Raw genomic sequence first — 27494 nt, forward strand, 5'->3', positions numbered from 1 at the left:
CAATCCTCGCTTCGGCTTCATCTATCCGCGAGTTAGTTTTTACTATTTCTCCTTTAATATCTTCCAGCTGTTTGCTGTTATCTTGTCGGAACTCGCGAATCTCTCCGAGAATCAAAGACAGAGTCACCGATTCCCCCTCATTATCTCCGTCCTGGCTTGCCGTGAGGGAGCTAGGCCCGTCGCCTTGCTGCATCTCTTTATGTTTATCAGCCTTCAAAGCGGACTTTTTATTCTTGTTCTTAGACATCATCCTTGCCCCTTTTATTAATATAGTTATGCAATATTAAGTATTTGTCTAAATTCGATTTTGGGGCAGTTTACCTTTTTTTGTCGAGAGACCTTTTCCTTACGCCGCCATTCCCTTGATGACCCGGAAGTCCCTAGATTTGCATTTTAAATCTTTTTATTAATTATTATTGAAAACCAACAGCAGAGAAAAATACATCAAAATAGTCAAGATAACATATCCATATGTAGAGTAAAAGTTAAACTATCAACCAGGCTGAACAGTATACCAATAATAATCAAAAAATAAAGTATTAAAGCTTTTTTTTAATGGAAAAAAGGAAAGAAAAAAAGAACGCCTACTAACTAAAACAGAGAAAACCCCTGATAACTAAAAGAAAAATAGGAAAAAAAAACCCATTTGGAGCACAAACCCGGAGCTATGCGCCATACAAGCTTCCATAAAAAGAAGACATCAAACCGCCAACCAAATTCATATAACCAAGCATCAGAAAAGGACCATTTTAATTAACTCTAATCAAATGATAATGGGCAAAAGAATCCCACCTTTTCTCGAAGTCAAATTTAGGATCAAAAGTTCGACTTCTAATTTCTTCCAAACTAAGACATAACATCACCTGAGAGAACCATTGTATCAAAGTGGGAGCAGAGACATCTTTCCATTTTAATAAAATAGTCCTTCTAGCCAATAATGTGACAAATGCAATTACATATTGGTCAGATATAGAAATACTGTGAAGATGTTGAGGAATTATACCAAACAAAACTGTCAATTTATTAAGTTGTAAATTGATTCTTAAAGCTTTAGAGATTGTAGAAAAAATAGATTTCCAAAATTGTTTCAATACAGAACACGACCAAAACATATGTGTCAATGTAGCTATCTCAGTTTTGCATCTATCACACTGACTATTTACATTAGGAAATATTTTAGATGATCTCTCCTTCGTCAAATAATAACGATGTACAATTTTAAATTGAATTAAAGAATGACTGGCACAAATCGAAGAAGAGTTAACCAGCTTCAAAATTCGCAACCAATCCTCTGTTATCAGGGTCATATTAAGCTCTCTTTCCCAATCTTGCTTAATCTTAAATAAAGGATAATTGTCCTGTTGTAATAGTAAATTGTAAATTTTCCCAATAAAACCTTTCACTAAAGGGTTCATTTTTAAAATAATATCCAACAGGTCAGAATCTTGTATATATGGAAAATTACTGAAATATTCTTGTAAAAAATGTCTGACCTGAAAATATTGCAAAAAATGTGAATATGAGAGATGGTATTTAGTTACTAATTTCTCAAAGGACATCAATCAACCTTCTTGAAACAAGCCTATAAAGGAAAACATTCCTTTATTCCTCCAAAGAGAAAAGGTAGGATCATTAAGTGAAGGTTTAAATAAATGGTTTCGATAAATTAAACTAAAAAGGTTAAATTTTTTAAGATTAAAAAACTTACGAAACTGATACCAAATTCATGATGATTGATTAATCATAGGATTTATATTTAGAATAGAAATTTTGGCTAATTGTACAGGTAAAGGAGCTCCTAATAACGAAGTTAAATGAAATTGTTTCACAGTTTTCAATTCCAGATGAACCCAAGATGGTCGTTCCTTTTTATCGGTCCAATATAACCAAGAACACGCATAACGTATATTAACCGCCCAATAATACATTCTTAAATTAGGCAAAGTAAGACCTCCATCCTTTTTTAATTTTTGTAAATGATATTTTCCAATTCTTGGTCTTTTATTATTCCAAACAAAAGATGAAATAATAGTCAACTTGATCAAAAAACTTCTTAGTTAGAAAAATAGGAATGCTTTGAAATGCATATAAAAATTTTGGTAAAATCATCATTTTAATTGCATGAATTCGACCTACTAACAAACGTGTAAGTGGATTCCATCTAGAAAAAAATTGCTTCATAAAATATACTAAGGGAACTAAATTAGTTCTATAAAGGTCTGGATAATTTTTAGTAATGGTAATACCTAAATATTTAAAAGAACTTTTAGAGGAATGTTATCATATATAGAAGCGAAATCATTTAAAGGAAATAATTCACTTTTATGCAGGTTTAATTTATATCCTGAAAACAATCCAAATTCATTTAATAATTTCAATAAGCTAGGAATAGATTCTTCGGGATTCGAAATATAAACCAAAAGATCATCTGCATAAAGGGAGATCTTATGAATAGTCCCATTTATAGAAATTCCTTGAATATTTTTAGCTTCACAAAGTGCAATAGCCAAGGGTTCCAACATCAAGATAAATAACAGAGGACTTAACGGACATCCTTGTCTCGTACCCCGAGAAAGTTGGAAAAAGGGGGATCTACAGTTATTAGTGATAACAGTGGCTTTTATATATCAATCTGATCCATCTATTAAAATTAGTATCAAAGCCAAATTTCTCTAAAACTTTAAATAGATATTTCCATTCAACTCTATCAAATGCCTTTTCAGCATTTAGAGAAACAACACATTGGGGAGTCCTAGGGAGGGATGAGTATATAATATTTAACAATCTCCGAGTATTAGAAAAAAAATAACAGCCTTTTATAAAACCTGTTTGATCCTGAGAAATAATCTTAGCTAGTATATTCTCCATCCGATTAGCCATTATTTTTGAAAGAATTTTGGCATCCACATTTAATAATGAAATAGGTCTATATGAAGCACAATCAGTAGGATCTTTATCTTTCTTAAGGATTAAAGAAATAGAAGCTTCATAAAATGTGGAAGGTAACTCTCCTAACAGAAAAGAATCTTTAAGCATTTCCAACATATAAGGAGTAAGCAAATGTTCAAATTTTTTATAAAATCCTACAGTAAAACCATCCAATCCAGGAGCTTAACCAGACTGCATTGAGAGAATAGCTTTCTGAATTTCTGTTTCGGTAAGAGGAGCAACAAGAATTTGCTGATCTTCAACAGATATTCTAGGAAAGTCAATCTTTTGTAAAAAGGCGTGCATATTAGAAGGGTCAGCTGGAAACTGAGATTTATAAAGTTCACTGTAATAGTCTTGAAAAATTTTATTAATATCTTCATAATTACAAGCTAAACTACCATCTCTCTTAGGAATTTTTAAAATTTGTCTTTTACCTCTAACTGCTTTAAGTTATCTGCAAAAGTATAATATTGACTTTTTAATTTAAGCAAATTTCTTTCAATAGGATAAGTTAATAGTAAATTATATTGTGATTGAAGTTCAACCCTTTGTTTAAATAAATCAACATTAGGAGAAACTGCATAAGCATTATCTAGATCTTTAATTAGTTTGGAAATTCTATCTAATTCTATTTTTGTCTGTTTCTTGAGTTTAGCCAAATAAGATATTATCTGACCTCGCAAGTATACTTTGAGTGTATCCCATATAATCAATTTTGAAACATCTTCCGTATTATTAAAAAGAAAGAAATCTTTTATCTGAATCTCTAAAAAATTTAACGAAGTCCGAACTTGGTAATAAATTTTCTGGATAGCGCCAAGGCAAGTTTACATTACTAACATCATTTAACTCAAAAGTTAAACTTAAAGGCGCGTGGTCCGAGACTGCAATAGCATCATATTCACATTTCTGGACTTTGGACAAAAATCGGAAATCAGCTACAAAATAATCAATTCTCGAATATTTATTATGAATATGTGAATAAAAAGAATAATCTCTGTCATCAGGATGTAAATTTCTCCAGATTTCTATCAAACCATAATCAGTTAAAAAGGAATTAATAAGTGTTGCTGAACGACTGGGAAGCTGCTGATTGGTTCAACTTTTGTCAATCAAAGGGTTTAAGCAACAGTTGAAGTCACCTCCCATCAGCAGCATATATTCATTTAAGTCTGGCAATAAACCACATATATTTTTTTAAAAAAAGGATCATCCACATTCGGTCCGTGTAGATTAACCAGGACAATTTTTCTATTACAAATAGTTCCTTTAATAATTAAAAATCTACCATTATTATCTGAAACAATGTGTTCTTGAATAAATAAAATATTAGATTTAATAAAAATAAATGCTCCCTTTGTTTTATTTTGACAAGTAGCATGGTATTGAAGGCCCTTCCATGTTTTAAAAAATCTATTTTGATCGCCTGTTCTGATAAGCGTTTCTTGAGCAAAAATTATATCGGGCTGGAATCGATTAATAACTTTAAATGTCTTCCTTCACTTAATAGAGTGATTCCAGCCACGTACATTCCAACTAATAACATTTATCTGTTTAAGTACCATTGAATATTATTCTGAACACGACAATATACGCATACCTTGGCAGGCTAATCAAAGATGGCGGTGATGAATATAACCAAATAGAAAACGCGCATGCTCCGGAACTCCATAATGGGAAAAAATACAAAAGGTGTGTGTGAAAATAAAATCCCACAATAAACCCCAAAATACAAAAATACCCCCAAACATCCCACCAACCCCAAGGAAGAAAATCCGGTGAAAGAAGGAAAAAGCCAGAACGCATCCCCAAGAAGAGACATAAGAACGGAGTTCCGCATGCCGCTCAGTTTAAATAATGATTAAAAGTTTTTTCTCCCAATTCCCCCCTCCCCCTTACAAAGAAAATACATAACCTTAAGATAAAAAAGCCCAGCAAAGAAAAATATGTTTATACTTAATCAATGAAAATAGCTAAAGGAATGCAACGACAATCTCCAAAGACGCCAAAACAATACTATTAACCCAAACAGTTTAATCTCTAAAGAGAGAAAAGCAGCGCCATTATTCTTTAACTTACTACCTTATTTAACAAGTGAATTAAAGCTAATTGTCTATTACTAAACACTCCATAAATAAGAAAAAAAATCTATATAAACTGCAAGCAACCTATCACTTAATTAATAAAGAAAAATAGAAACAGATAATCAAACCAGTTCACAATCTATCTGCTGTATTAATTCAGTCCATGTACTAAACAGTCTTCAAAAACAAAGCCATTCTTTAATCAAACCAAGAAGACCACCTCTTCTTTAAGTAATCCATCGAACAAAAGATATCTTCAGCATGCCGAAGTCTTCAAGACCTGTTTTCTTTCGGAGGATTATTCAGAGACACTAATATCTTTCATACATCAGAGGATTCCACAATAGAATGGACAAAATCCAATGCCGCTTGGGGATCCAAGAAGACACGAGGGGTAGAATCTTTAGGAAATAACTTTAGTCTCGCTAGATATCTCAAGGATGGAAACAGAGTTTTTTGTAGGCAGTCTTCATGACCGGTATGAATTTGATCCGTTGTTACATAACTTCCCATGGATAATCTTCATAAAAACAGATCTTGGAACCGTTAAATTTAAAAACTTTATGTTTTCTTGCACATTTTATGATTTGGTCTTTAACTTTAAAGCGAAGAAAGTTGACTAAAATTGGTGGAGTTTTACCTGACGCAGTGAAAATTCTGTGAGCTCTTTCAATACCGGGAAGCTGAGATAGAATATCTGGGAGCAGAGATTGAAACAGATTGGCAAAATAATCCAATAAATCCCCAGTTTCTGAGCCTTCTGGAAGACCTAAAATACGAATGTTGTTTCGCCGAGACTTTGCCTCTAAATCGACAATTTTGCATTGAACCTGTTCCAATCGAGTTGAAATATCCACAATCTGACGTTTTGATTCTTTAAACTCAGTATTCAAGGAAAGAATATTTTCCTCAATAGTCTGTAAACTCTGTCGGAACGACTTCAACTCAGAAGTGTTATTATCCATTTTGTTATTGAGAGCCATCAACGCACGTTCCAAACGCTCAGCCCAGAAAGGCATATCTTCTGATTTTTCTTTCAAAGTTTTTCCCTTTCCATTGCTGGGTTCAAAAGGCTGTTTTCTACTTCTTAAAGGATACGACATAATGACCACTATTTCCCTCCAAGATCCAGAAAATAAAAGTTGAATAATTCAAGGTTTAGACTGGGGAAAAGGAGGAATTAAAGGCAGGCACAGAATTTATGTGTTACTCCATTGAGCTGCAGGCGGAACTCCCTAAATTAGATTTGCGTTAGTCCCTTTTCCAAAATAAATCACCCCGGTGTTGGATTGCACTGTTTAATTTTTATTTTCCTTGTAGTTTAACTTTCTTACACTTTGCATCTTTTTATAATTACCTATGTGCATGTTCAGTGTGTTTTGTAGTGGTTGCAGTTGCTTTTATAACTAAGTTTCAGCAGCACTGATTAGTTAATGATTTCTATGGAAATTCAATAGAATTGGCAAACTGCTGTCGGAGGACCAGACCACATTAGCTCTTCCTTCCTCTTTCTTTATTCTTTTCCCTGCTGCTAGGATCTCTTTACCTTTCCCTTTCTCTCCCTCTCACCCTCTTGCTTCATCGTTTTTACCCCATTTTAATATTCTTGTAAAGCTGGGTAAATGATCATAAGAAATAAGTTTTTATGGCTCATTCTTGACTTCTGAAGAGCCTTGGAACAAAAACATCCACATCCAACAATTTTGCAAAGATTTTGGGGCTCGGAAAAATCCCAGATAAAGTGGAAATTTTTGGCATGCATATTTAAGGTCCTTATTTTCTAGATTGTCCAAGAAATTGAAGTTCTTGCTTCATTATACCATTTAATAGAAGTTTAGGAGTGAAGGAAAACTAATACACATTGCTTTTCTAGAAAAAAAAGACCTCCAGTAAAATTAACATCATATTCAAATTAAATTTGTACTAACTGCTGGAGTACCTAAGATACTTTCCATTTGTAATCTAGTATTTAAAATTTTAGATTCTAAACCAATGAGGAAAAAACTGCTGATTGCAATCTTGAGAGTTCTGATTGCAGTCCTATAATATTTTGATTACAATCCAATAATGTTTCAACACAATCCAGCGGTATTTTGGTTGCAGTCCAAGTGATAAAAATTGTGTACAAATAACATGAGATTAAGTTGAGACAATGGCTAAAGCTGTGAAATCAACTGCAGGAAAAAGAGGAGCTGAATTTCCAGTTACCTGTTAACAGAACTGAGGTTTTGATCCCTTACCTGAATAAAATATTTGTTTAATAAGATTAATGGAAAAAATCCAGATGAAATCACTGTTCAGTCAATTAAGATATGGCTCTTGAATGATATTGTGAAGTTATGTAATGAGATCCGGAGAGTAATGTCTTGGGGGTGGTGGGGGGGGGGGAGTCTTGCTGTACATTAGCAGTATTATAGTTAAAGTATGAGCACACTGGGTTAGAAAGTCAAATCTGACTTTAAACAAACATGGTCTGTTAGAAAATATCATTTATGACTTGGCAGAACGAGTGGAAAAACTTAACTGAACAAGTGGACAAGGAAAGGGAAACCTGTGATAAACTAAAAAAGCAGTGTGATAGAGACAATAAAAAGACTAAAGAGCAAATCTTTGTATTAATGGAATGAGTGAAAAACATAAATGTAATCGAATTGAAATGCATCACGCAGGCCTTTTAAGTAAACTGAAGAAGTATCAGAAAGCCCAGCAGAGACCTCAAGTGGGTGGGCCTGCTAGTTATGTTCCTGTTACGTACCCCGTAACTGGGTTGCCAAACCAGCAGAAATAGATCACTCAGTTGGAGTCTGGAGTACTAGAACTAAGAAAGTTTTATTAAAGAAACAAGCAACACAGTAATCGAAAGGATAATAAATGCAACAGTTCAACAATGATAACCACACATGTGCACAGAATTAAGATAACAGCATCAATCAAGCTCTATCGTTGTCTAGGAGTAAATGACCAAATTTCAAAATGACTCAAAGTTCAGTTCGCGGTAATCGTTGCCATGGCGATGGACAACGTGGGGGAAGAGACAGAGAGAACAGGAACAACTGATCATTCAGAACACTGCTTCACTCACAGACCAGCGAGATGGCTCACAAACAGCTTTTGGGTGGGTCCTTGGTGATGTCACCTGAGGTCACCGACTGTGACCCCTCCTCCAGATGCGGTCGATCCTCTGCAGTGAACCCGGCACCCAGGCAAGGGCGGACACACACCGGGTTCCCGCTGATCGTACCTTTCCACCCTTGTCGTTGTCTGGTACTTCTCACCCACTCGTGAGAGGCGCACCGCTTCCAGGGTCTCGTTACCTCGGGTGGCGTGTGTCTGTCTTAGCGAACCTGTCCCTTTTTATCCCCCTGCTGGGGTATCGCCTGTCCATCACTTCAAACAGCTCAGGGTTCAAAGGGGGAGCCGCTCCAGACAGCTCTCTCTCTCTCCCACGTCCCTTCATTACACATCTCCAGACGCTGCTCCATTGTTCCTTATCTCTCCTTCCCCTGAGGGCAGGTGGCAGACCAACTGCTGATGTCACTGATGCTAACCCAGGCCAGCAAACATCTTAATTTTATGTGTATTCTCGTAACATTCCTCTTTGGGATACATCCCCTACGATGGACAGTCTTCCAAGACAGCGTCACCATCCAGACTGAGGAAATACAGCATGGACATGACATGGACTCTACAGGGTCCTCTAGTGACTCAAGTGAAAATGACATTGATGGAAATATAGGATCGGTCACTATGTCACGGCTTGCTCCAGTAAAGACCGAGATAGGGAAGACATGCAAGTCTGAAGATTGAACCTTTGAAAGGAGAAAGGTGGTTTCGGCTCAGGTCAATCACCTGAGCCAGAAAAAAATAGGTAAGTGGTCCGAAGAAATTACGCTTCCTAAAAAAAGTTTAAAGATCTGGGCTGAGCTCCAACATATTAAGAACATGTACAAATTGCACCCCAATGTTTAAACCCAAATTTTTGGCTACTTTATTGTTCTCTCAGCAAATCAGAAAGTTGACGACAGTGTGGGAGATGACAAATAAAATCAATGAGATAGTTGTTGGAATGCTAATAGGAGATCCGAATCAGGTTTATTATCACTGGCATGTGTCGTGAAATTTGTTGGAAGAACAGGCTCCAATGCATATTGATTGGAGGAAGGTGATGACAATCAGAAGACTTCTGAGAATTTTTCTGAATGAGTAATGCTGCAGGACAGTGTGGTTGTCATGCAGGAGTTTCAGGAATAAATGAAGGTAACATGGAAGACTCGACATATGGTCCCTTCAGATCAGCTTTTATTGATGGCATGAAATCAGTTATTGCCAAAACGGTGAAGCTGACGAACTGTGAAGTCGCCAAGCAAGTAGGACAGGATATCAAAATTCAAATAAGATCATTACAAGTGGCTAAGTAACCTGATGGTTATCAGCCACTGATCATCGGTCACCAGTCCTTGCTTGCAGTCAATCGCCAACACCTATTAACCACCTGTTGCGGGTCTGCAATTCACTATGTCTAGCACAGCAATCTCAGTCTGAGCTACTCCTGCAAAGCCAATCCCCTAAAAATCAAAATGTCACGTTTGTGGCTTAAAAAGGACATTAGGCGTGAAGTTGTTGGTATAGGAAACAAGGTGAACAACGAGTTCAATCCTCTGCCTCAGATGTCAGGAGATCCTGATCTGATAATACAGCTTCAATGTGCAATGTTTGATGTAATGGATGTGCTGTTGAATTCTACAACTAAGCCCTTCCCTGCTGCTCTTGCTTGCCTGGATTGGGCAAAAAAAAAAATCGATGGCCTGTATGTAAACTTACTAATTAGGAATAAATGTGCTAAATTCTTGAGACCCTACGATGACCATGGCAGTACAAGGATAATAACATGCTGTGAAGATGCAAATTATTACTAGAAAACATCTCTTGAGGTCATATCTGATTCTGTACAACAATGGCAATTCAACAATTGAGGGAGGAATTTGAATGGCAGGATGGGCCAGTCCCCTAAAACAAAATCTCATTTATGCTGTCATACAATTGCTGTAGAAGTGGCTGTATTAAAGTGCAAAAGCTACTCCAAAATGTCTACACTGGAAAGCAGTGGAAGTGCATTCACAGATAAAATTGCAAAAAAGGCATAATGAAAATAAAAAATCACAAATAAAAAGATAAAAATGTTGAAGGATTAAAAGTACTGGAAACATGTGCGATGAACCTGACAACTGAAATTATGGAGATGAAGTTGAATTCTGTATCACAGATGAACATACAAGCTATTTGAGAGATGCAAGCTCAACGCTCTCCAGAGGAAAAGTGATCCTGGATGGAGAATGTTGGCAGTTTAAGCAGTGATAGAGTATGGAGATATGACACTAGTCGCAGACAAGTAGTTCCAACTGCTGCTTCCTTATCTGGCACAGCAGATATACTCCCTGGGACACATTGGAGTGAAAAAGATGATCGGCAGGTTCTCCCAGTGACGATGCAATCCAACATTTGAATGATGCATGATGTGCCAGAAAACAAATCCTGGAGCAGTGGAAAAGCTACCACAATGAAGTGCTCCTGTCCCAACCTCAACTGGTCCATTTTTACACTTACAAATGGACTTCATTACTTTGCTAGTGTCATGGATACTCAGACGTACTGGTAATAGTGGACAAGTTTTCAAGATGGGTGGAAGCTATTCCAGCAAGCAAAGCCACTGCCACATACAAAGCAACTATCTTGATTAAGGACTATATTCCTCGATGGGATTGCCATATCACATCAACTCTGATCAAGCAAGACATTTCACTGTGAGTGGTTGTCAGGAATTATGTCAACTGGTGAACTTTGAATGATCTTTTCATTGTTCACATCACTCAGAGTCATCAGGACAGGTCAACCAAATGAATGGTATCAATAAACAACAACTAAGTATTGCGAGGAAGGTGTACCATGGCTTACGGCTTTTCCAGTGGTCTTGTGTAGCAGAGCAACTCCAAACAAGAAAAGTAAACTTAAGTCCATTTGAGGTAATAACAGGGTCACTGCCAGGATTTCTTTGTCTCAGGCTGATATACACATTATGGCTGACAGTTTAGTTAACTGTTATGTGAAATTAACCCAAGCTATCCAGCCTGCTGCTCAACAGGTTTCTGCCATTTGGTGTGATCCAACAGAAGGGCACACCCTGATTCCTGGTGAGTAGGTCCTGATTAAGTACATCACTGATATGTTTTTGTTTTATAACCTTCAGCTCTTGGGTCGTCCTGTGCCAGTTTTAAATTTGAACAAAAGATAATTGGCAGGTCATCTTTTTTTGTACTATGCTCCTAGGATGGTGGGGTGGAGATGCGTCTGGAGGTGTAAGGCACTCCTTCCCTCTGCTAGCCTGCAGGTCATCCTTGGGTAAGGTGTAGCACCTGACCCCTCGATTAGTCTCATGTGAAGCCGTGAGAGCAGGTGGTGTATGGTCACGTGAGCAGTTGGTGCAAATTATAAGTCCTGGTTATGTGAACACTGACACCAGGCAGGGAATCTCTGAAGAGTATTGATATGAGTGGGATCACCTGTCTTGTAAAGACACTGCCCCGAAGGCAGCAGTGGTAAACCACTTCAGTAGAAAAATTTGTCAAGAACAGTCATGGTTATCAAAAGACCTTGATCACCTATGTCATATGACAGGACACAGCACAATGAATAAACTGTGGGATTCAGTACAAAAGCTAAGGGATGTAGACTCAGTTGACATTTTTAAATGTCAGCTCAGAACTTATTTAGTTAACCTTGCTTTCAACTAACAATCTTTAGTCTTTTGTTTTCAAGTTTATTTTTTATTTTTAATTTTATTTTCATGTTTGTAATTTTATCCTGTTGTAAAGCACTTTGAACTGCATCATCTGTATAAGAAGTTATTATTTATTAAGTCTTGGGAACTGGGGGTTACTGAATATTACAAGTCATAGTATTTACCTTGATATTGCCTTATCATAATGTACATTTTTTCTATAAGGAAGATCATTAAAAGAGCAGTTCAAACTCATACAAGTGTACCTATTCATTAAAAACAATCTACCTTGCAATGATATAATCCTACGAATACTCTTAGATATTTTCGTAACAGGTGAATTTTTTGACTATTTTGTACTTAACTTGGGTACCGCAAGTTTTTCTGCCTCGTAATTTTCTGATGTAATGATTCTAAATGTAGGATTTAGAGTCAAAGGAGAGAATGTTGCATTGGACTATGTAATTCTTACTTTCCTTGCAGTTTAACTTTATTATCCTTGTTTGTATTTGCGTATAATTACATACATACATGTAATTGTTCAGTGTGTTTTGTAGTAGTTGCAGTTGTTTTTGTAACTACTTGGTTTCAGTGGTGGGTATTACATTACTTAAATAGATTGGTTAACTGTTATCAATGCAATTGGTGAACTGGTGTTAGAGGAGCAGACCATGTTGACTCTTCCTCTTTCTTTCTTTTCTCTGCTACAAGGGTCTCCCTCATTTCAACATTCTTTTAATACTTAAACAATCGTAAGCAATAAGTTTTTTATGCCTTGACTTTCAATGAACTTTGCAGGTCCAACTCGTAGGTGATCCTGCCTGTGACTGTAACTGACTTTTACAATCCTGGGCAACATTTTCAAGTTATCAGTTGTAATTGGTCTATACAGTACTCTGTGGTTCTGCTTGTGCATCATACAGTTCCAGCTCGTCCTTTCTGCTCTTCACTGGAAAGATCCTAAATGTTCCCTTAGTCTATCACTGTCTTCTCCAAGATCCTTCTGTTCGCATGCACTTTGTGCTTTCCTGCCATTGTGTATTACACATCATACTTTGCAGGTGATTGGAATAGGTTCAATTGTAAATTCAGATATTATTAATTTGGTTTATTTTGATTCAGGTGTTTTGATTTACATTGATTCCATGAATTGTCTTTGAATTAAATGTTTTACAGTTCTGAACATGAGTTAAGTTTTTCCACCCATGCTGTGAATTTGGAAGATGTAGTTGCAGGGACACGATTTTCGAGATTCTGTCAATTAAACTTTCTACTTTTTGGAGAATTTAAAAATTGAGAGCATAAATTAATAAAAAGCATTATTATTGTACCAGTTAACCTGAAGCCAGGAGCAGTGATCAGCAACATGAATTCAAATCCCACTACTCCAGCTGGCCAATTATAAGTACAATAAGAACTTGTAATAGTAGTATCAGAAGCTACCAGATGGCTATAAAACTCTATTTAGCTTCCTGACCTACTTATGGAAAGGAATTTTTAAACATTTTGATTTGCATCTGATTCTACACAAGTTTAATTTTTCACATACATTTCCTGCAGCAAACTCCTACAGGGTAAAATAGGAAAAAGGGCAGAATACATGCTAGCATTGACGTAGCCATTGAGTTAGCCAGACTCTTTCTAATGAGCTCTGCAAAGTCACTTCCACTGACTTTTTGGTTGTGATTCAATTAGAAAGTCAAGCCAGGGGGAAGGATTGGCGAATTGTGCTAGCATGCTTCAGAGCACATGTGCTATGCATCAATGTTAAAATCACCTGTTTGCACCGCCATAATGTTGTCCCAAATAGGTCATTCATCACTATTCTGGTGTTCCAAAGCAATGTGGCTGCTCAGCTCACTTGCTCTTTGCCCTGTAGTCTCAGGGTCTTCCAAAACTCATTGCCCAAAGCATAGATCATTTTATCATTTAAATTCCACTACTGAATCTCCTTCAAATACTTAATTCACAGCTCGTTGCATATTCTTTAGTCATCCCAAAATTTAATTACCTGCCTACAGTCTCCTTTGTCTCTTGTCATAAAACTTTGCCAACATTTCCGGTTTGAAAAAAAGTGCCTGACTTTTTTCATTCACTTGTTATAATCTGGGTGCTGCTGACAAGGCCAGCATTTATTCACAGGTGATATTAGTCCCTGAAGGGTGTGATGAACCTTTGTGAACTTGTAGCTATCTGCCTTTCCTATGATACTACTTGCATTTAAGTGTACACAGTTTAGGGCACCAGTTGCACCATGCTCAACCTTTTGATTCCTGACTTTAAGGTCTTATCAACATCAGGCTCCACAACTTCTCCTCTAACTGTTCTGGCACTATGGTTCCCATCCCTCTACAACTCTAGTTTAAACCTCACCTTGCAGCACTAGCAAATCTTCCAGCTAGGTTGTTAGTTCCCTTCCAGCTCAGGTGCAAACTGTCTCTTCTGTGCAGGTCCAACAGTCCCTGGAAGACAGCCCAATGATCCAAAAATCTTATGCCCTCCCTCTTACATCAACTGCTTAGCCACATGTTAAACTGTGTAATCTTCCTGTTTCTGGCCTCACCGGCATGTGGCCTAGACAGCAATCCTGAGATCATAACTCTGGAGGTCCTGACCTTTAATTTGGCACCAAGCTCCCTTTGCAGTCATGTCATATGATGTGGCGAATTTTATTCTAGTGGCATGCTGTTACAGTAACTGTCTTATGGCAGTGGCCTCCAGACTTTGATGTTAGGCTCTGGAGTGAAAGGTACAAGTCCACTTGTGAGGAAAGATGATTTCCAAGCCAAGGTGTTGCCTGACTTGCAGTAAGCGTTCCATTGTACTGATTGTCCATGGTAGCAGAGGACAAATATTTAAACTGGTAGATGCCTATTTCTGGCCTCACTGGCACATGGCATAGGTAGCAATCCTGAGATCATGACTCTGGAGGTCCTGCCCTTTAACTTAGCACCTAACTTCCTGAACTCCCTTGTTGCCAGTTAAAGTACAATGCTTTGACCTGGATTGTGCTGTGCTTGCCCTGTTATTGGAGCTGTAGCTGGAAAGTATCCCATCTCACTCCTGTACTTAGTATAGTTGCCAGAAACATCCATTGCTGGAATTTGAAATAAGAATATAGTGCCTTGAAAAAGTATTCAGCTCCCCACAACTACTTTCACATTTTGCTGGCTCATTTTCTGCATTCAATATATATTGAAGTAAGATTTCTGAGCTAATCTACAAAATATTATGCATCATGTCACATCAAAATAAAAATTGCAAAACCTGTCAACAATTTACTAAAAATTAAAAACCAAAATTGTGAGGCTGAATAAATATTTATTCCCTGTAACTTTCCTCGGGTGCAATATATACCAACTCACCCAATTTGTTGATGTAGAAAATTGGAGGCTCAGCTCTTTTCAATAAATTCATAAGAATAGATACACCATCTCTCTGTAAGGGCCAACAGTATGATAGATTTTCAACAGACCAGCACGTATTGAAGATAAAAGAGCATTCAAGGCAAGTCAGGGAAACACAAATCTGGGGAAAGGTACAGGATCATTTCAAAGGCATTGAGCATACCTTGGAGTTTAGTGCAGTTCATCGTGAATATGCAGAAAAATAGCAGGAAAATAAGTGGCAGCAAAGAATGGAAGATATGCAAATATTTAGCTGGAATCTCAGTGCTGTGCTTAATTAAGGAAGTCAGTCAATTTGATTTATTTTTAGTTGGGTCAGCTTTGCTGGTGTTAGTTTTGGAGCAAATATTTATTACTTTTTGTAATTATTTAATGATCATTCTGAACATTAGAGCCAGATTTCTAGTAGATCAAATTTAAATAAATTAAATGTTTTAGAATTGAGTTTACATGTATTAGCATTCAGTAATAAGAAATAGGTTCCTTTGTTCTGTATGATTTTATTTTTAAACGCATGCTGCCTCCATAACCCCAACTTGTGTCAGCTTAAAACAATTTGGTTTATAAAAATGTTTGTGTTTTAGTGGCATTATCTCCAAGGCTTGTAATCATTTGTTATGTGCCTTGTGTTCTATTTTATTTTAATAATGTTTGTTCATTTATAGGTAGGAACATTCCTGAAGTCACCAAAATTTCCCATTTGGATACTTGGCAGTGAAACTCATCTAACTGTATTCTTTGCGAAGGTAATCTGAGCTATGTTGATACGATTGGTTAAATGTTACTATTATTTATTTCGCTATTTTTGATATATAGTCAACTGCATTTTGAAAAGTATGTGTTTTCCACAAATATATCTATTTTCCTATTTTACCATTTGCTTCATGTAGGTAGTCATATTTTGATTCCAATTATTTATCAATATTTGTTTCACAGATAAGGAACTTGTGGTCTGTAACATGCATCTTTATTTTTGCATAATGTTCCCAATTGTGTTATGTAAAGATGTCGGTTCAGTACAAATGAGTAAAAACTGATTTGTGTCCCAGTATGGGATTTGCTTTAGGGGTAGATTGGCAGATCAGATTGAAGTTGATTCTCGTGTTTTGAAGATGGTCTTTTTGCAGCATGAGCACAATATGTTACAATCATGAGAGACATCGTAGAAACAAACTAAAATAACAATGTTATATACAAGAGAAAATTTTTAGATACTGGAAATCCAAGCAACACACACAAAATGCTGGAGGAACTCAACAGCCCAGGCAGCATCTATTGAAAGGAGTAAACTAGAGAAGAAAGATGAGGTCAGAGTAAGAAGGTGGGGGGGGGGGTGCGGTGAGGAAGAAATACAAGATAGTAAGAGATAGTTGAAGCCGGGAGGGGGTGAGGGGTGAAGTAAAGAGCTGGGAAGTTGGGAAGTTGATTGGTGAAAGAGTTAAAAGGCTGGAGAAGGTGGAATCAGAGGACAAAAGGCCATGGAAGAAAGGGAATGGGGAGGAGCACCAGAGGGAGGTGGGGGACTGGTAAGGAGATATGGTGAGAGGGAAATGAGAATGGGGAATGGAGAGGGGAGGGAGCCATTACCAGAGGTTTGAGAAGTCGATGTTCGTACCATCTGGTTGGAAGGTTTCCCAGACTGAATATAAGGTGTTGCTGCTGCAACCTGAGTATGGCCTCATCGCGGCAGTAGAGGAGGCTGTGGACTGACATTTCGGAATGGGAACTGGAATTAAAATAGCTAGCCACTGGGAGATCTCACTTTTTCTGGCAGATGGAGTGTAGGTGCTCAACAAAGCAGTCTCCCAATCAACGACGGGTCTCACTGATATACAGGAGGCCACACCGGGAATTTCCTGCCATCAAAATGTTATAAGTGGGAGTTGCTGATTGCTTAATGTTGAATTAAATTGGAAACTCCTCAGAAAATGAAGCCATCCATGCCTACAGGCAGCAAGACTGAAAATGGTTCAAGCATTAGCTAATAACTAGCAAGTAAGATACCTGCCACAAATGTGCGAGGCAGTGGTCATTGACAGCAAGAGTCTTAACTACCTGCCATTTCCATTCACTGGTGTGAAAATTGCATGGTGTTCCACCATCAGTACCCTGGGGGTGACTATTGCCCAAAAGTTCAACTGGACCATCTACAATTCCATGGCGACACAAGAAGATCAGAGGGCAGATACCCTGTAATGAGTGACTCACTTCCTGAAATCATTGATCTACATCTCCAAGGACCAAGTCAGAAGTTAGATGAAATATTCTCCACCTACCTACATGAATACAAAACTATAAACTCAAATTCAACACCATCCAGAACAAAACTGCCGGCTTCATTGATATTCCCTAAATCATTCTAGTAGGATTAGCTGGAATAACATCACAGTTGGTGCAGACATGGTAGGCTGAAGTGTCTTGTCTCTGCTGTGCTGTACTGTTGTTCTCTCCACTGCTGCACCACTCCATTGTTTACCATCTACAAAGTGCACTTCAGTTATTTACCTAGTCTACTAAAACAGCACGTTCTAAACCTTTAACAACCAAGAACAAGGGTAAAGGTGTTGGGATGTGGACACTGTTTTGCATCTAGTGTTTTTGGTGCTACATGCGTAGAGACAAATGAAGACTATTTGATAATACTCATACAGTTCAGAGTCTTTAGGGAGTTGAAAGGCTGTTCATTCCTTGACCATAGAACTTTTATTTGACTTGTCAATGTTTTGGAGTGTTTGAAATGAATGAATTTTTGATTTTGTTTCTAAATGATTTTTTACAGTAAGTATCATGCAATACTTTATTCAGATATTTTAATTCAAAATTTTCAAAATTGGACCTAAATATTTTCAGGATATTCAGTTAAAATTTTAGACTAGAATTTAATCCTTAATCTTAATGCCATTATTGATGTTATTTTGATTTTATAATGGAGATTAACTGTCTCTAATATGAATTACCATAAGACAAAGGAGCAGAAGTAGGCCATTCGGCCCATCGAGTCTGCTCCACCATTTTATCATGAGCTGATCCATTCTCCTATTTAGTCCCACTCCCCCGCCTTCTCACCATAACCTTTGATGCCCTGGCTACTCAGATACCTATCAATCTCTGCCTTAAATACACCCAATGACTTGGCCTCCACTGCTGCCCGTGGCAACAAATTCCATAGATTCACCACCCTCTGACTAAAAAAATTTCTTTGCATTTTTGTTCTGAAAGGGCGCCCTTCAATCCATAAGTCATGCCCTCTCGTACTAGACTCCCCCATCATGGGAAACAACTTTGCCACATCCACTCTGTCCATGCCTTTTAACATTCAAAATGTTTCTATGAGGTCTCCCCTCATTCTTCTAAACTCCAAGGAAGACAGTCCAAGAGCGGACAAATGTTCCTCGTATGTTAACCCTCTCATTCCCGGAATCATTCTAGTGAATCTTCTCTGTACTCTCTCCAACATCAGCACATCCTTTCTTAAATAAGGAGACCAAATCTGCCCACAGTACTCCAAGTGAGGTCTCACCAGCACCTTATAGAGCCTCAACATCACATCCCTGCTCCTATACTCTATTCCTCTAGAAATGAATGCCAACATTGCATTCACCTTCTTCACTACTGACTCAACCTGGAGGTTAACTTTAAGGGTATCCTGTACAAGGACTCCCAAGTCCCATTGCATCTCAGAACTTTGAATTCTTTCCCTATTTAAATAATAGTCTGCCCATTTATTTTTTCTGCCAAAGTGCATAACCATACACTTTCCAACATTGTACTGCATTTGCCACTTCTCTGCCCATTCTTCCAATCTATCCAAGTCTCTCTGCAGACTCTCCGTTTCCTCAGCACTACTGGCCCCTCCACCTATCTTCGTATTGTCAGCAAACTTAGCCACAAAGCCATCTATTCCATAATCCAAATCGTTGATGTACAATGTAAAAAGGAGCGGCCCAACATGGACCCTTGTGGAACACCATTGGTAACCGGCAGCCAACCAGAATAGGATCCCTTTATTCCCACTCTGTGTTTCCTGCCAATCAGCCAACGCTCTATCCACGTATGTAACTTTCCCGTAATTCCATGGGCTCTTATCTTGTGAAGTAGCCTCATATGTGGCACCTTGTCAAAGGCCTTCTGAAAATCCAAATGTACAACATCCACTGCATCTCCCTTGTCTAGCCTACTGGTAATTTCCTCAAAAAATTGTAATAGGTTTGTCGGGCAGGATTTTCGTTTTTGCTTCCTTGCCCCCTTCTTAAATAGTAGATAAATCTCCTGGACCAGATGGAATGCACCCTCGTGTTCTGAAGGAAGTAGCTGTGGAGATTGCGGAGGCATTAGCGATGATCTTTCAAAAGTCGATAGATTCTGGCATGGTTCTGGAAGACTGGAAGATTGCAAATGTCACTCCGCTATTTAAGAAGGGGGCAAGGAAGCAAAAAGGAAATTATAGACCTGTGAGCCTGACATCAGTGGTTGGGAAGTTGTTGGAGTTGATTGTCAAGGATGAGGTTACAGAGTACCTGGAGGCATATGACAAGATAGGCAGAACTCAGCATGGCTTCCTGAGTACTTTCTCTGTCGTAATTGTGACTGCGCACACTTCTCTTCCCTACCACCCTTGAGTGTCCGGTATACTGCTGATGTCTTCCTCAGTGAAGACTGATGCAAAATACTCATTCAATTCCTCTGCCATCTCCTTATCTCCCATTACAATTTCTCCAGCATCATTTTCTATTGGTCCTATATCTACTCTCACCTGTCTTTTTCTCTTTATATACTTGAAAAAGCTTTTAGTATCCTCTTTGATATTATTTGCTAGCTTCCTTTCATAGTTAATCCTTTCTCTCTTAATGACCTTCTTGGTTTCCTTTTGTAAGGTTTTAGAAACTTCCCAATCCTCTGTCTTCCCACTAATTTTTGCTTCCTTGTATTCCCTCTCCTTTGCTTTAACTTTGGCTTTGACTTCTCTTGTCAACCATGGTTGCATCCTTTTTCCACTCGAAAATTTCTTCTTTTTTGGAATATACCTGTCTTCCACATTCCTCATTTCTCACATAAACTCCAGCCACTGCTGCTCTGCTGTCTTTCCGGCCAGTGTCCCTTTCCAGTCAACTTTGGCCAGTTCCTCTGTCATGCCACTGTAATTTCCTTTACTCTACTGAAATACCGACACATCAGATTTTGGCTTCTCTTTTTCTAATTTCACAGTGAACTCAATCATGTTATGATCACTGCCTCCTAAGGGTTCCTTCACCTCAATCTCTCTAATCACCTCCGGTTCATTACACAATACCCAATCCAGTACAGCCGATCCCCTAGTGGGCTCAACAACAAGCTGTTCTAAAAAGCCATCTCGCAGACATTCTACAAATTCTCTCTCTTGAGATCCAGTGCTGACCTGATTTTCCCAATCTACTCGCATGTTAAAATCCCCCACAATTATCATAACACTGCCCTTTTGACAAGCCTTTTCTATTTCCAGTTGTAATTTGTAGTCCACATCCCTGCAGCTGTTTGGAGGCCTATAAATAACTGCCATCAGGGTCCTTTTACCCCTGCTATTTCTTAGCTCAACCCATAAAGATTCTGCACCTTCCGATCACCTCTTTCTAATGATTTAATATCATTTCTTACCACTAAAGCCACGCCTCCCCCTCTGCCTACCTTCCTATCCTTCTGATACACCGTGTATCCTTGGATGTTCAGCTCCCAGAGACATGCATCCTTTAGCCAGGTCTCAGTGATGGCCACAATATCATACCTGCCAATCTGTAGCTGTACAACAAGATCATCCACCTTATTCCTTGTGCTGCATGCATTTAAGTACATCACCTTAAGACCAGTATTTGATACTTTTTTGCTTTGATTTCACTGCAACTTTATTGCACTGCAACTCATCCCAATGGCTACAAATTTGCCCCATCACCTGCCTGTCTTTCCTGACATCTTTACTGCTCACTATCTTAGATTTATTTCTGTTTTCCCCTTCCTCCGCTCTATCATTCTGGTTCCCATCCCCCTGCCAAATTAGTTTAAACCCTCCCTAACAGCTCTATTAAACTTCCCCGCCAGGATATTGGTCCCCCTCGGGTTCAGGTGTAACCTGTCCTTTTTGAACAGGTCATACTTCCCCCAGAAGAGATCCCAATGATCCAAGAATCTGAAGCTTTGCCCCCTACACCAGTCTCTCAGCCACACATTCATCTGCCTGATCCTACTACTCTTGCCCTCGCTAGCACGTGGCACAGGTAGCAATCCCGAGATTACTACCCTGGAGGTCCTGCTTCTCAGCTTCCTTCCTAACTCCTGGAAATCTCTCTTCAGGTCCTCCTCCCTTTTCCTATCTATGTCATTGGTACCAACCTGTACCAAGACAACTGGCTGCTCACCCTCCCCCTTTAGAATATTCAGGATCCGATCCGAGACATCCCGTACCCTGGCACCTGGGAGGCAACACACCATGTGGGTATCTCTGTCAGGCTCACAGAATCTCCTGTCTGTTCCCCTGACTATGGAATCCCCTACGACTACCGCATTTCTCTTCTCCCTCCTTCTCTCCTGCACAACAGCGCCAGGCTTAGTGCCAGAGACCCAGTCACCGTGGGCATCCTCTGTCAGGTCATCCCCCTCAACAGCATCCAGAACAAGATATTTGTTGCTGAGGGGGGCAGCCACAGGTGTGCTCTCCACTATCCGGGCATTTCCCTTCCCTCTCTTGACAGTAACCCAGTTTTCTGACCCTTGTAGCCTAGGATGACGACCTCCCTGTAGCTCCTGTCTATCACCTCTTCACTTTCCCTGATAAGCAGTAGGTCATGAAGCTGCAGCTCCAGATCCCTAACACGGTCTCTGAGGAGCTGCAACTCGGTGCACCTGGTGCAGATGTGGCCATCAGGGAGGCTGGAGGTCTCCCAGGATTCCCACATCTGACACCCTGAACAAAGCACTAACCCTGCAGGCATGCTACCTAATTCTACAGGAATGAAACAGGAAAAATAAGTCAACTCACCCACTTACCTCGCCAGACAGATGAACTTTTTAAACCGTTAGCTCGTACCGTTAGCTGTGAGAGCCCTGCTGTTCCTGTCTGTCCGGGCCGATTCGCGAAAGGGGTGGGGGGGGGGAAGAAAAAAGAGTTGTAGCTTCACTCTCGCCTCTTCCTGTTTACCGTTGAAGCCAAAGCCCTACACTCTGCTACCGCTCACTCCGCTGCCCGCTTCGACAGCTGCCTGCTGTATAAGGTGGTCTCTTTTTAAACTCTCCACGCGGTCCTGTTGACGTCACGCGCCTGCGCAGTCTTGCCCTTCTTGCACTCGAAGAAGTTTTTAAAAAAAACTGCCTTCCTTCAGAATTCAGCTCCCGTGACGCTCTGTAGTCCCAATCCAAAGGAGAGCGTTGGTAGCAGCCTGCCTTTTTAAACTCTCCGCGCAGTCCTGTTGATGTCACGCGCCTGCGCAGTCTCGCCCTTCTTGCACTCGAAGAAGTTTTTAAAAAACTGCCTTCCTTCAGAATTCAGCTCCCACGACGCTCTGTAGTCCCAATCCAAAGGTGTAAATTACAGTGCAAAGAACTGTATAAATCCAATGGTGTTACTTAGAATTGTCTCCAGGATGTCTAAGGTGGCCCAGTGGCCTTTTGTTTTTACAAAGTAGGCAAGCTGTGACAGCTGTTATATCAGTTAAAACTGATGGGTCTACTGACAGAGACGAAACCAATCTGCAGCATCGGGTTTCGCTCTCCTCTATTGCACCTAGTAGTTTTCGGGGTAATCCTCTCATGAGTGGGTTTTTGAAGTTGGTGGGAATTAATTTGTTTTTACAACCCGATATTGTCACTGCTCATAGTTAGTGGGTCTTTCCCTTCTCCAGAAGTATCACCTCTGAGCTAACTTGGAATGCATAAGATTCATTTTCAGTGGTGGGCATTTGGAGAAAAAATACTGGAGAAGGCAAGAAGCCAGAACATTTTAAAATCAAGTTTCCACAGAAACAAGACACGGCTTGCAATAGCAATGATAATGTCCTGACTGCAAACCTGTATTTTCTGTGGGTGTCACTAACTAGGAAATGGCAAAAGAATAGATCTCCACTAAGTAAATCCCTTCTTTTTCATTTTGCCTAACAATTAACGCATTGCTTCAGCAGTCATTGGTAGATTTTGCACTACTGTTAATGTAATACACCTTTTTACTGTTACCTAGCATTATTTTAGTCATTATTGAACTGTTTTGCCAGATATGGTCAAAGTACATTAAAAATCGTGAAACAGATTGAATATTTTTCTATTCAAAATTCTGCTACAGAAGTTATTTTTCTTTTGTTTTCTGTATGTATCAACTTTGACCCCTGCCTTAGAGTCTTGCGGACTGTACTCCATTACCAGTACCTGTCTGAAATTGAATGAGATGGTTTGCAACCTAGGTGTCATGTTTGCCAGCAAATCAATTTTAAGATAATGTAATCTGCACAATCACTGAGCTCACATATTTCTAGTTCTAACATTATTGGACTCTAGTTTTAGCTTTGGGTGTCAGTTTCAACATTCATACCTGAACTCTTTGCAGTCTTGATTTTACTAATAAAATTTAGTTCGAGGAAATGCTGTCACCGGCTAGCAAGTAGATAATAAATTGAGGACTAAAGATTGATATATTCATGAGACACACAAATCGTAAGAGTACAGAAATAAAAATAAAACAGTTTGTAATAATTTGTTTGTTATTGTATCAGAATTACTAAGCCATTAAATAGTTTTTGGCAACTATTGATGTGTTTGAAAAACCTGAAATTTTTTAAAGAAGTGCAGTTCTTATTGCTAGTATTTGGAACACAAATTAACACTTGAGAAAAGGTTTACATGAATTTAAGATTTAGGCAACTTATGTCTAAGTCTGAGCTAATTATGTCCTAACACACATGAAATTAGATTCAACCATCATCTGTGTTCTTAGTAACTTACATTGTCTCCTAATAAAATAATGCCTCAGATTTAAAATTCCTTTGCTTATTTTTAAATCTTTCTATGTTCTTGGCCTGCAGTATTTATGTAATCCCTCCCAGCACCATAACCCTCTCATATGTTTTCTTTTGTTTCTGGCCTTTTGCTCATCCCCAGAGTTATTTGCTTCACCATAGGCTCCTTTGCTTTCGGTTGCCAAGACACTCAATGCTCTGGAATTTGCTGCCTAAAGCTCTTGGCTTTTCTTTTGTTTTTTTTCTTAGATTGTGATCATCTGCCTTGATATGGTTTGGTGACTTATTTACTTAGCTCCATTTAAGCATTTTAAACATTACAATCTCTGTTAAGTATTGTGTATCTTTTAACCATAGTAATGGATCACCGTAATAGCCCTTCAAGGTCATAATCTAAACATAATCTAAAAAGATGAATAGTTCAGATGCTTTTTTAATGTGAAGTTTGGATTCAAACATCCCTATTAAACATGAATGAGCAAGGCATTACTCCCAGCAGATCATGATCATGATTTGTTGGAGTCAGACCTTGTATTAGGAAGCTGTTTTTGTTTGGTGGAAGAAAATCATTCCAGACCCAGCACTTCACTGCAAGAGTTTCTCAGAGCATTGTCTCTATGCCAACCAACTCTGTCTTAACTGCTACAAAGCCAAAACTGAGAAGTAACTGTAACCCTAAGTAGCAATGGAAACAGAAACATATAAGCTTGAAAATTAATTTTAAAGGTCTCAAGGTCCTCCAGAGTGGGAGAGCATTTCAGTGTTTTATAGACAACCTGTTGATTTCAAACACACAAGTTACAAATTGAGTGGCCACTATAATTGACATTCATGAAGAGTATCTTGAATTTTCTTAACAGAAACCATTGTGACTGGTAAATTTTGGAATAACTCTACAAGTGTCTGACAGCTAGTATCTGCATAAAACCCTCCCCTAAAAAAACAATTTGTTGATTGAAAAAGCACTGGCATTCAAGCTAGTCTCTGATAGCCTTGGCACACAGGGATCCTTCAACAATGTCAAGGCCATTTACAACCATGCATGTCAAGGCCCACCCCAGAGAGTCAGGGCTGGAGATAACTTTACAAGAAAGTAATTTGGTGATCGCTTAGTAAGTCTGTATTTGGCGTGACATTCCCTTGACATCAGATGATCTGGTCCAATTCTCACTGATCAATTATAAAGACTATGTGCTGGATAAAAACCAACAAAGACTTGAGTGCAGAAGTTATGAATAATGGAGTTCTAAAATTTGGTTGAGAGGAGTTTTGATTATAAGTTTGCATTCTCACCTGAGGTGAGGAGGGTGTATCCAGAGACACTTATCATAATCGTGACTATTTTCAAGAATGGAGACCGTTCTGAGAGCAGAGGCTGCAGAGGGGTCTGTGCTCACTGCCAAAAAGGTTGTTGTCACTGGGGTCTTCCTCAACCATTTATCCACAGTTCTGTGTGGATTCCAGTGATTTAGATGCACAATGGATATGATAATCACTGTGTGAGACAAGAACTTGCTGTCATTTTATTTCACAATACCAGATGATCATTGTTATTCACCTCTACCCTTAGAGTCTATCATGGGACCCCTGTGATATATGCTGCTTTAATATCGCCCAGTAACATAGCCATATCACAATTTTTAAATAGTTTGAGTTAGATTTACTCTTTTTAACAAAAGAATTCTTGATCAGTGATTTAGTTGCATTTATCCTGTTATTCCTCAGTGAGCCTTCTGGAATGAATCTTCCTGGACTGTCATATTCTGTGGAGACAGTAGCTTATCCAAATAGATTTTTTCCGGCAAGATACTGGCCAGGTTTATTGAAGACCATTTTCAGCTGTAATATTAACTTAATTTTGAAATACAAGCTTGACTATAAATGTTTCCTCTTCCATGCTGTCTGGAGCTTTCACTGATTGAACAAGGCAGTGGAAAGATAATGCATAGACAATGTTCAGTATGTATAAATCCATTAAGGTAACTAGAAGTATAAACTTATAACTTACCAATTGTAGAAGTGGCAATATCTTAATTTTGAAATAGCGGTGCAGAATTTGATGAGATTGGTGTAGAACTGCCAGCATTTACTGCAAGCAGACAGCAATGATTGGCATCTATAAATGTGCAATTAAACTAAAAAAAAATCCAGAAGTTGTTTGCATTATTGTTTTCTTCTATAGCATGTACTGTAATCATTAATGTTTGAAATAAATTTAATCATCAAAGTACATATATGTTGCCATAAACAACTCTGAGATTCATTTTCTTGTGGGCATACTCAGTAAATCTATAAAATAGTAACTATAACAGAATCAATGGAAGTTCAGTGTGCAGAAATTGTGGAGGAGATGTTTTACCAATCTGAACTGACTGAGGATCCAATTGCACAAGGACGTATTAAGGCCAAGGTCTTGGAGCTTATTGATCAGTTTTGAGGAGATGATGGTATTGATGATATTCAATCATTACATAAGAAATCAACAGCAGATTGGTAGTTTGTAATAAAATTAAGCATTCAGGGTGTTAAAGGAGGCTTCTGGCATACTGGACTTAAAGTCAAGGCATTGAGTATAGAAGTTGGGATATTATGTTGCAGTTGTACATGACATTGGTGTATCTGCAGTAGGCAGGAAAGAGTGTAGTAAATATTTGCGGCTGTAAACAGGACTTGGGTGACTGAGTTTTAGAGAGAGGTTGTGCAGACTTGGACTGCACTTGCTACAACACAGGAGCGTGAGGGGTGACTTTACTGTGGTGTAGGGCATAAATAGGGTGAGTGCCCAGTCTTTTTCCTAGGGTTGGAGAGCCAAGAATTAAAGGGCTTAGTTTTGGGCCGAAGGGGGAAAGATTTAATAACGTTAAAGACAACCTTTGAGGATGGTCTGTATGTGGCATGAGCTTCCAGAAGAAGTGGTTGATACATTTAGAAGTTGCTTAGAAATGTATATAGGTAGGTGTGATTTAGAGCAATGTAGTCCAAATGCAGGCAGATGGGATTAGATTAGTTGAGATTCATGGTTGGCATGGACCAGATGGGCCTTGGGCCTGTTTCTGTGTGTTGTCTCTAAAGGCATAATTACTGTTGAATCAGCTCTTTTGCTATGGGGGAAGAAATAGGAGTCATTACTTGGTATTAGTTTTTTTTTAAGGTTTGCTATTTTAGAGTGTCATCTGTATATCCTATTGATTAATTTTCTTTGTGCAAAATCTTTTAGGTGATGAAGTATGGAAACTTATACCTAGCTTGCTCATTATATAACATCTGTTTCCAAATCACATGGGAGCTTAGTGCCCCTTTATTGCTGACCAGGCAAATAATTTATCGA

At 38.6% G+C, this 27494-nt stretch overlaps 1 protein-coding gene across 2 annotated transcripts in view; it reads left to right on the plus strand.

Moving 5' to 3' along the window:
* mindy3 (MINDY lysine 48 deubiquitinase 3) overlaps window positions 1-27494 on the plus strand; it is a 139835-nt gene that overhangs the window by 40095 nt on the left and 72246 nt on the right. For both annotated transcript variants that reach the window (XM_063044124.1, XM_063044125.1), the window contains one exon: window positions 15863-15943. In XM_063044124.1, the coding sequence (XP_062900194.1) occupies window positions 15863-15943 (81 nt within the window). The remainder of the gene's footprint in view (window positions 1-15862; window positions 15944-27494) is intronic.

Source organism: Mobula hypostoma, chromosome 3, assembly GCF_963921235.1.
Source record: "Mobula hypostoma chromosome 3, sMobHyp1.1, whole genome shotgun sequence".
In the NCBI taxonomy this organism is placed as follows: domain Eukaryota; kingdom Metazoa; phylum Chordata; class Chondrichthyes; order Myliobatiformes; family Myliobatidae; genus Mobula; species Mobula hypostoma.